The sequence below is a fragment of the Chrysochloris asiatica genome, unplaced genomic scaffold (assembly GCF_000296735.1).
Source record: "Chrysochloris asiatica unplaced genomic scaffold, ChrAsi1.0 scaffold00055, whole genome shotgun sequence".
NCBI lineage: Eukaryota > Metazoa > Chordata > Mammalia > Afrosoricida > Chrysochloridae > Chrysochloris > Chrysochloris asiatica.
In genome coordinates, this window is record NW_006408573.1 from 18,409,387 (window position 1) to 18,420,354 (window position 10,968).

The 10,968-nt window shown below is 50.5% G+C and overlaps 1 protein-coding gene across 1 annotated transcript in view; it reads right to left on the reverse strand.

The window, feature by feature from the left end:
- FHOD1 (formin homology 2 domain containing 1) overlaps window positions 1-9,749 on the reverse strand; it is a 20,656-nt gene extending 10,907 nt beyond the window's left edge. Inside the window, exon 1 of the mRNA XM_006863607.1 lies at window positions 9,549-9,749. Coding sequence (XP_006863669.1) covers window positions 9,549-9,749 — 201 coding nt within the window. The remainder of the gene's footprint in view (window positions 1-9,548) is intronic.
- Window positions 9,750-10,968: the final 1,219 nt, after the last annotated feature.

The window sequence follows — 10,968 nt, forward strand, 5'->3', positions numbered from 1 at the left end:
AGCATTGTACCTCATGACTGATCTGGATATGTTCTTTTTGACGATGTATGCAACACCATTCCTTTTCAATTTGTCATTCTCTGCAGGGACTAGGACCTCTTAATAACATGTCCAAAGTATCTGAGATAAAGTCTTAATTATCCGCAGGCTGTAGAATTTATTTTAATCAACTTTTAGAAAAGACAAATACATCATTTTTCAGCATAATCTCCTTGCTTTTCCATACACTTTGTCCACCGATCATCAAACTTTTGTATTCGCTTATTTAAAAATGTTTTAGTCTGAGCTGCGAGCGACAAATGTACCTTTGTTTTCACTTCCTCATCAGATGAGAATCTTCGTCCTCGAAGGGCTGCTTTCAAGGGACCAAACAGGTAAAATCCAATGAAGCAAGATCAGGACTATAGAGAGAACGCTTTTAACAGCTCAAAACCAAGTTTTTGTAGAGTGTCAACAGTGTGGACAGAGGTGTTCAGACATGCATTGTCATGCAAGATCACAATGCCCTTGGATAGCAGCCCTCTGCATTTTGTCCATGGTTTAGGCTTCAGCTCCTCAGTGAGCATCTCACAGTAATGAGTATTGCTGATTGTTGAACCTTTTTTCCTGATGGTGTTCTACTATTGGCCCTTGAGAATCCCAGAAAGCTGTAAGCATCAATTTTCCAGCTGATGGTTGACTTTTGAACTTTTTCTTGGTCAGTTTCCTGAAAGCAAACAGCAGAGTATGGAATGGAAACATCCGCAATCACAGACCAAGAAAAAACTTCAAAAGTCAACCAAGTCGCAGCTCAGTCTAAAACATTTTAAAATAAGGGAATACAAAAGTTTGTTGACAGATGAACAAAGTGTATTGCAAAGCAAGGAGATTATGTTGAAAAATGATGTATTTGTCTTTTCTAAAAGTTGATTAAAATAACTTCTACAGCCAGAGTGCAGATAATTTTTGACTCACCCTTGTAATACATTGCTTGATTTCTTAACTGCTGTTTCCAAGAGTGTTGACTGGATCCAAGTAAAGTGAAATCCTTGACAACTTCCATCTTTTTTCCATTTATATCATAATTTTGTTTATTGGTCCACTTGTGAGGATTTCATTTTTTTTTTTTTTTACATTGAGTTGTAATCCATATTGAAGGTTGTATTCCTTGATCTTTATTAATAAATGCTTCAAGTCCTCTTCACATTCAGCAAGCAAGGTTGTATCATCTACATATCATCTACAAGTTTGCTAATGAGCCTTCCTCCAATCCTGATGCTGCTTTCTTCAGATAGTCCAGATTCTCAGATTATTTTCTTGAGTAAGTATGATAAAAGAATACAACCCTGACACACACCTTTCCTGGTTTTAAACGATTCAGTATCTTCTTGTTCTGTTCAAACAATTGCCTCTTGGTCTATGTACAGGTTCCACATGAGCACAAGTGTTTTCGAAGTTCCATTCTTGTTATGTGTGGATCATAACAAGCTAATATTATCCATAGCTTGTTATGATCCACACAGTTGAATGCCTCTGCTAGTCAATAAAATACAAATAAACATCTTTCTGGTATTCTCTGCTCTCAGCCAAGATCCATCTGATGTCAACAATATCCCTCATTCCATGTCCTCTTCTGAATCTGGCTTGAATTTCTGGCAGCTCCCTCTCCATGTACTGCTGCAACTGTTTTTGAATTATTGTCTGCAAAATTTTACTTGTGTGTGATATTAATGGTATTGTTTGATAATTTTCACATTCTGTTGGGTCATGTTTTTTCTGGAATGAGCAAAAATATGGATCTCTTCCAGCTGGTTGGCCAAGTAGCTGTCTTTCAGATTTGGGGGCATAGACTAATTAATGTTCTCAGCGTTGCATCCGTTTGTTGAAACATTTCAAGTTGTATTTTTTCTATTCCTGGAGCCTTGTTTTTTTGCCGATGCCTTCAGTGCAGCTTGGATTTTTTCCTTCAGTACCATTGGTTCTTGATCAATGGTTGAACATTGACTGATTCTTTTTGGTACAATGACTCTGTTTATTACTTCCATCTTCTTTTGATTTTTCATGCATTATTCAATATTTTACCCATTGAATTCAATATTGCAAATCGAGGCTTGATTTTTTTTTTTTTAGCTTCTTTTAGCTTGAGAAATGCTGAGCATATTCATCCCTTTTGGTTTCCTACCTCCAGGTCTTTGCATATTTCATTGTAAGCACAGCACTTGTTGCTGTGTGCCGTGGAGTTGGTTCCGACTCATAGCGACCCTGTAACAGGGTTTCCGAGGCTGTAAATCTTTATGGGAGCAGAAAGCCTCATCTTTCTCCTGCGGAACAGCTGGTAGTTTCAAACTGCTGACCATGAGAGTCACAGCCCGATTCGTAACACAGCACTTAACATACTGCAAATGCTCACTAAAAGCTTGTAGAGCTCATGAACATAAAGGAGGAAGAGGAGTGAAGAGAAGATGGAAGGAAGTTCTTGTCTTTGAGGAAGCTCACAGCCCTTATCACTGAGGGTGATGAGCTGCAGCCACAAGCATTAAAGCCCAGGGAAAAAGTGTTATGAATGTTGGGAGGTACAAACCCAGCTGGGAAAGACGAGTAAAGAGAGTGTGTGTCTGGTGAGTAAGGCAATGATGAAGAACAGGGACTGATCTAGAGACTGCCCACTTCTGGCCCTCAAGATGTTGCCTCCTTCTATGTGGGCTACAGTTACAGTGGCCTGAGCTAGACCTTAGGGCCCCCCTGTTCTTCTTGGTTAAATGCTGATGAGTTGGTTCTGGCTCAGAGCCATACTGGTTAGGGTTTCCAAGGAGCAACTGGTGAGTTTGAACTGCTGAGCTTGTGGTTCACAGTCCAGTGCTTACCCTACAGCACCACACCAAGAGTCCCAGGGGACCCCTTTGTTGTTGTTAAGTTCTATCGAGTCAGTTCCAATTCACAGTGACCCTGTACAGGGTTTCTGAGGAGCAGCCAATGGGTTTGAACTGCCCTAGAAGCCTATATAAAAAATACAAATTTTAGGCTCTAAGAAAATCTATAATGGAGCCCTGAAACCTGCATTTGTAACTGGAGCACACACTCCATCCATGTGTTCCTTTGCCATGTTCCCCCCACCACCACCACACACACACCCGGCTCCAGCCCCAGGCACTTGGCCCCTTGAGGAAACCTGTAGAGAGGCCAGAATGAGGCGACTCCAGAGAGTCTGAGGGCAGCACTCTGCCCCTCCCTGACATAGCACCCAGAGCATAGCATACAAGGCTCATCAAAGTCCCCTTGACTTGAGTGACTCTGGCCCTTGAGGTGCCATGCCTCAGGGAAGGGCCACCTTCTGGAGAGGCGGAGAGTCTTCTGGTTTCCATCCTACTGGGAAAGTCAACCTTAGCATTTTTCTTGCTGTTTTGTCAGCCTTGCCCTACCCTGCTCTGGACCCAGCCCAAGGTTCCCCTGAGGTGCAAGTGCCCTTTCCCTGCCGATTTTGCATCCCTGCTTATGCCTTAGAGCCTGACTTGTCTCCTTCCTGGCAGTTAAGCCTGGTGACCACCCCCCCACCCCACCCCCACCCTGCCTGGGACATGGGACAAACACTCCAGGCTGTTTTGTCCCACTTCCTGCCTGGCTGACTGCCGTCCTCTGGGCGCCTGGGGCGGGCCTGGCCTCTCCCCACTCTAGGGGCAGAGTCATCCTCTCCAGGGCCTAGCGGGGACAGGCAGCAAGGCCTGAGGACTTGGGTACCTCATCCAGGGCCAGCTCAGCTAAGGGCAGCACCATAGGCCTCTTAATTCTGCTTCTCACACAGTGACTCAGCAGCTGAACCACTCCACCCCCATCCAGGCACAACTGCATCACCTTCCTTTTGGATGGGAGGATTCTGGGACTTCTGAGAGATACATAGCTCTCAGGAATCCTCCAACATCACGTACATTCATTCATTCAAACATTCAGGAACCAGACTTGGTTTTAGGTGTTGAAGACAGCAAGGAACAAGACTCTCTCGGGGTTTCCTTCTTTCAAACCCAGAGATGGAACTGGGGTTCTTTCAGAAGCAGCTAGCAAATACATGTCACAACCTCTTAACATGAGTGTTAAGAAAGGGGTGCGGCAGAATTCTGTAAAACAGATAAGCACTGGAGGGGGTGATCTGTATTATACCTGGTAATTGCTTACATGCCTGGTATCTGCTCATGGGCCCCTGGAAGGCCAAGAACCACATCTAGAGCAAGGGCAGGCCCACCTGGAGGGTCTCTCACCGCCTTCTGCATACACACTTGGAGATTCTCATATCAACAGAGCAGAGAATAGCCCTCTCCTTCCAGGACACACATGGCTTGGGGCCAGAAGGCTAACTCACCTAGCTTCCTCAGGTGAGTAGGTTTAACCCCTTCCCCTCTGCAGTGGTATGAGTGGTTTTACCTATCCAATCCTGCCAGGGTCCCATTCCTAGGGAGGGAGGCTAGGGGTACCAGTCAGTCTAATCCCTTCAGGACAGTGCCTCTCCCCTCAACTGCCTGTCCTGGGTGGGGGTGGGGTGGGGTGGGCTAGGGCCAGGAAAGCAGCAAAAGGGGAACTTCCTGCCAGCAGGATGGTGCTTGTCCCAAACACCCCTGGTCCCTTCCTGGGGTCATCATTTTGGGAATCAAAACTCTGGGCCTTGTTTCTCACACCCTGGGGCTGGGCCAGGCCTGAGCAAACCCACACCCTGGTCCCTGCTGACAAGGCTGAAGGTCAGTACATAGCATGAGCCCACATCCATGACCCACTCCTGGCTCTTGTCTTCCTCACTCCTCTGGTTGGAGAGCCCTCCCCGATTCTTCCCAGGCTCAGCCCCTCACTTTGGCCTTTGGCCCACTTTTTTCTCGCTATTCCGGGTGCTGACTTTCTGGCATATGATTTTATATGCAGGGCCAAGTTTAGGGGGCCATGTTACTTACTCCCCAACACTTTTACAACAGTCCAATCAGGTCAGAACGGACATGTGAGGAACAGCTGGGAATGAGGGGTCGACACAACAGTCTCACCTCAGGCCCTCTAGAGCAGAGTACAAAGAGAATGGAATCAAATACTGAAGGCCTGTTGTTCTTATGAAATGATTTGCTAACTGTCTCTTTGTTCTTCTCCCCTATAAACAGAGGGCCTTGTGCTCTGAGGACCCCTTTCTTGTTATCTTGGATCTCCAACTAGACTGTGACTTCCTGGATACGAAGACATGGATGCACCTTTGGGACAGACACTCGCATTTGTTCCGTCTCTTCTTTGACAGGCTTTGGGCTGCCTATTATATTAGGTTCTCCCAACAATCCTTTTTCAGGTGACAAAACCAAAAGTTCAGTGAGCTTACTCTAGGCCACACAGCCAGGAATGGAATGGGGTCACAGGACCCAGATCTTGGGTGTATGGGTCTTGGAAGTGCTTCAGGGAATCCTGGAGGGGAGGGGAGTCAAGAGCTGGAGACGGCCCATCCCTAAGCTCTCTGGACCTTGCAAATACTCCAAACTGGTCCTCCCGGTTCCAGCAGGGGAACACATGAATAAACAGGCACCATATGTGCTGTGCTGGGATAACAATGCCTACCCATGCCAGGACTGAGGAACTGGGCTCTCACCAAGTTGCAACCCAACCTCAGAATGACCAGCATACTGGAATGACCAGCATACTGGACATACTGGTTCCAGAGGAGGCTGAGAGGGGCCAAGACTTATATGTTGTTGCTAAGTGCTATTGAGTCGGTTCCAACCCATAGTGACCCTGTATAGGGTTTCCAAAGAGTGACTGGTGAGCTTGAACCGCCGACTTTGCAATTCAAATGGCTTTGCAGTCTGGTGCATTAATCCACCGCACCACACCAGGACTCCAAGACTTATATACACACTGCAATCTTCTATGATCTCACAACAAATCCTCAGAACAGGGACCTAAAGAGTCTAATTCATCACCAGAGCATCCTTACCTGACCTTTATGAGCCCTCTGGGATCCCTCCAGTTGACTGAGACCACTAACCTAGAAGGTCAGGGTCATATGTTAGTTCCCAGATTGTTCCTCAGAGGTAAAGTGAAGCTGTGTGGGGAGGGGCAAGGATAGGAAACACTCTGGGGCAATGATACCCTGCCCTGCGGATGTGTAGCCACTGCTGGGAGCCAAAGATGCTGGGAATGGCCAGATCTCTAGGGTTATTGGTCCCTGGGTTGTGCAAATGGATTGCTGTTGGCTACTATGGGTTGGAATCCACTAGACGGCACTTAACAACAACAGCTAACTGAATGGAAGGTAGTTAGAACCCAAACAGTGGCACTCTGAATGGAAGGGCTAGCAATCTACTTCTATAAAAATTGCTGTTATTGTTAATTGCCATAGAGTCTGTTCCAACTCATAGCAGCCCTATGTAGGGTTTCCAAGGAATGGCTGGTGGGTTTAAACTGCCAGCCTTGTGGTTACAAGTCCAGTGCTTATCCTACAGCGCCACACCAGGAGTCCTCTGTAAAGATTGTTGTTGTTGTTAAGTACCGTGGAGTCTGTTCTGACTCATAGCAACCCTATACAGAGTTTCCGAGGCTGTTAATCTATGGGAGCAAAATGCCTCAGCTTTGTCCCATGGAACTGGTGGTAGTTTTGAACTGCTGACTTCACAGTTGGCAGCCTGACTTGTAAACACCATGCTACCCAAAAAACCCCATGGAACACAGTTCTAGTCTGTAACACATGGGGTTGCCATGAGTCAGAGTTGACACAATGGGGATAGGTTTGGCTTTTTTTTCTAAGACCATCCCTGCTGTTCTGTGGGTTAATGCACTGGACTGCAAGGTCGGTTTAAACCACAAGGTTGGCAGTTCAAGCTCACCAGCTTCTTCTCGGAAACCCTATACAGGGTTGGTATGGGTTGGAACCAACTCGACAGCACTTAACAACAAAATCCCTGCTGCTAGCGTCCTGGTGTGGCCCTGTGCGTTAATGCACTAGATTGCAAGGTCGGCAGTTCAAGCTCAACAGCTACTCTTCAGAAACCCTATGGCAAGGCACTTAACAACAACAATGCCTGCTACTAGGAGGAGGGGGCTATTCTGGCCTCTGTGTGTAGGGCAGCACCCAGAGAGAAGTCTGCAATATCCCAGATATGGCAGGGCCCTTGGGTCACAGGGAGAGGCTCCTGAAGCACCTCCAGGAAGGACAAAGGTTAGCTCTAGGGAGAACAGGACAGGGCTGTGCTGGGTGAGAATTGAGATACAGTTAGAGTCAGATTCCTACTGCATCAGAGGAGGAAGGTCCTGGGAGAAGTCTGAAGAGGGAAGAAAGACACTCTTGAGTTCCCCTGGGGACATCAGGCCTGACCCAAGGCACTGCCAGGACCCCTCCCACCTCCACCCCCCAGGGCCAGGAGATGAGTCAGAGGCTGTGGCTAGGAGCTTCCTCCTAGACAGGGAGGAAATGAGCAAGGCCTTCTCAGACCTGAAAAGTTCTGAATCTTTTGAAAAGGAAGCCCCTAGATAGGAGGCCCAGCCTGAGGGGGTATGAGGGGTGAAGTCCCAGGGAGTGGGACAGGCCTTTGCACATCCCCAGGGATAAATGGGGATGGGTGCCCAAGTTGAAGACAGACATCACTTGATTGTGCATGGTCCCCTGATGGATAAGCGTATAAACCATGAAACAGTAAGTAGAGAATCTCTCCCTATTATTTCTGTCCCACAGCCTGGGACAAAAGGATATGCATGGGTTTGGGGGCCTACTCTCCCCTCTGGAGGGCTATTAATGCCAGCCTGAGTCATATCTGTGCCCTCAAGGCTCTCTTGGGGCACCCACTTAGGGGATTAGGGGAGGAACAGCTGTTGACATTTCCTGCAAGGCCCCCCCCCATGTCCTTGCCCCTACTCTATTCTCAGCCCCTCTTACTCCAGCCTTCTATTCCGGGGTTGTGGTCAAAGTTTATATTTGGGAAGAGCACATAGAAGCATATCTGGCCATTCCTGGCAGGGCTGCCAGTCCCAGGGACCTTCGGTTCTAGGCACTGTAGTAGCGCAGTGGACCTGCCCCCTAACCTGTCCCTGTACCTAGCGGAGATTGATTGGATTCTGTCCGGTCCAGGTGCTCATGAAAATGGGGCAAAGGACATAAGACACTTTCCATCCAAGTTCAGAACTGTTCTCAATTGGAGAGCAGAGCGCAGAGCACCTGGTAGGATGTGCTGGGCCCTTCCTGCCGGCCGACCTCTCACATCTGTCTCTAGTTGGGAAGAGGTATGTCAGGGCCAGCCAGGTACTGTCCTGAAGGAGAGACCCGGAGGAAAACAAGCTTCTCTCCAGTATTTCGGCGTCAATAATTCAAGGAGGGGGCGGGAACCTCAGTTCTGCACCCATCTCCCCATACAGGAGGTCAGATTAGCACTCTGAGGGTGGGTAGTGCGCGGCAGCTGGATGGCCTTGAAGCCGGGGCTCTGCCCGGGCACGTGCCTCTCCCTAGGCCAATAGTCGGCCCAGCCCTCCCGCCCGCGCTCGGAGGCGGGGCTGGCCCACAACTCAAGGAATGCAGGCTGGGGGCCCGGCGCCCGGGGCACATTCCAAGGGAGACCCCGGGCCCAGGGGGCAAGTTTGCGCAATTCGGCTCCCAGCTGAAACTGAGAAGACACCCGTGCCGCCTTTCTCTTGTCTCCCACCATTCGGGGCGGGCAGAAAACCTTGGGGGTGGGTGGGTGGTAGCGCGCCTCTCTGCATCCTCGACCGGAAACTGAGCGCGCCCGAAAGGGTTGCCTGCTGGGGGCTAAAGGCAGAGCATGCGAGGAGGAGAGGCAGGCATGCAATCTGAAAACCGGCCTCGCCCGGCACTGAGCACAATCGGTTTCGCGGCCTGGGCAAACGAGGGCAGACCGCGGTTTAAAATTAGACGGACCCGCCCCCTTCCAGCTGCGGGCCGGCGGCCGTGGGTGTATTGGGTGGGGTGGGGGCAGTGACTCAGAGGGCTTTTCCACCCGGGTAACCTCCTGTGCTCCGCTCTGCCTACCCGCGTCCGAGTCGCTTCCCGGGTATTCCCCTCACCCGATGGGGGTTTCTTCACCGGGATTCTCATGCCGGACTCACGTCCCTAAGGACCAGGGTTTCTACCCGAAAGGAACCAATCAACCTCCAAATATTGTTCTAAGCGTTGGCCGCTTCTAGTGGCCCTCCCGGGCTCCACCCCCTGTCGTAGTCCCGCCTCACTTTACCTGAAGCAGGTGGAAGCTGGTCCCTCCCCCAGCTCCGCCTCCTGGGTCCGCTATTGCCCGAACAGCTACAGTCATCCTTCCTAGAGGAGCTACCTTGGCAGACAGGCAGCAAATGGACCCCGATCACCTGTACAGGCTGGGCCTGGCCTAAAGGGCACCCGGGGTGGCGCAGAATACCAACTCCCATCTTCTGTCCTCAGTTTCCCTTCAATTTGAGAGGCGTCCCCCATAGGCGAGGCAGCAGGACCCTGGGCCCACAGCACAAGACTCCCTGAGGAGCGCATCCACTCTGGCCTCTCACGGAGGGGCACCTCCCATAGGTTTTCATGGCGCCGACCCTGAACTCCCGATTGCCCCCAAACTTTCACTGGCCCCCTTCACCTTGAGCGGCGCTCCCAGTAGGCGGTGAAGCGCCGGTATCTGTGCGCCCAGGGGCAATGCTCCGTCCAGGCTGCAGGTAGGAGGCCGGCGCGGCTCTGGGAAGTTGGCACATGCGAAGGGGTCGGTGTCTTCCAGGTACTGTACCCGCACAGTCACCACCGATACCGACTCCCCGTCCCCGCGGTCTTCCCCGCCCGCCATGGTTCTGCCACCGGCTTCCACCTAGCACCTTTGGGTCCCGACCCGCCGCAGCGGCTACGGGACAAGTTCTGTGTGTCGGACTCAGCTAGACGAAGCAGAAGGGGCGGAGCTAGATGGGGGCGGACCGAACAGTGGGGCGGAAACAAGAAGGAGGCCTGAAATGTGCGGGGTAGGGGGGCAATCACTGCCGGAGGCGGGGCTTGCAGCCAGCCAATTGGAGGGCCTAGTCATGATTCCGTTAGTTCACTGGCTGAGAAGGCTGGAAGCCCGCGTTTGGGTCCCGCCTTCGAGAGCTTTAGGGTGCGGACCCGGTGTCTTTCTTTGGATTTTGGAACGCTCAAGCTGCTTTCTTCCACGGGTGTTAGGACAGGTGAAGAAGAACGTTTCTTCAGATGCTGGCCAAGTCTCCCTTCAGTTTGAAGGATGAAGTGAATGAGATTTTTTTATTTGGGGAAAGTGGTGGGATGGATCCCTTTCATTTTGGAGCAAAAAGTGAGGGGGATCTCACTCAGAAGGAAGAGATTGGGTCAGTTCCCACAAGTTCTTCCCTTTAGGGGAAGAAGAGGGCGTCTGTTCTGGTAAATTGTTGGGATGACTGTCAGTTTGAAGGAAAAAGAGAACACGTTCCTCTGTTTTGAGGAAGAAGTAGGATCCGTGTCCCTCAGATTGTATGAGAAATGGAGATGGCCCTCCTCAGTTTTGGGGGAGATGAGGATATCCCTCAGATTTGGGGGGAAAGTTGACTGAATCCCTTTTAGTTTGAAGCGAATCGAGCTGTTGGGTTTTCCATAGTTTAGGCAAAAAAGTGAGATAAATTCCCCCTGGTTTCATGGAAAACACGAGATGAGATAACTCAATTCGAGAAATGAGCCTCGTTCTCAGCTTGGAATGAGCTGGGCCCAGTTTGAGCCTTGGGGTTTCTGGAAACCGCGTAGTCCACCACGCTTTTTAGGCACTCCCAGTGCGCGTGCGCGGCTCTGGGTGGGTTTCAGAGCCAGAAGGGGGTCCCATTCCCGCGCTGGCGGCGCAAAAGATGACCACACACCGCCCCCTGCTGTTCTCACGAGATCGCGGCCTTGGCAGCTGGAGCTGGCTGAGGGGCGCCACTCGGGTGAAGGCGCCACGTCTTCCCACCCGGTGGACCCCAGACTCTCCGGCTACGGACTGACTCCTCCTGTGGGCATGACGTCGTGGTGCCCTGGAGGGCCGTGGCAGTATA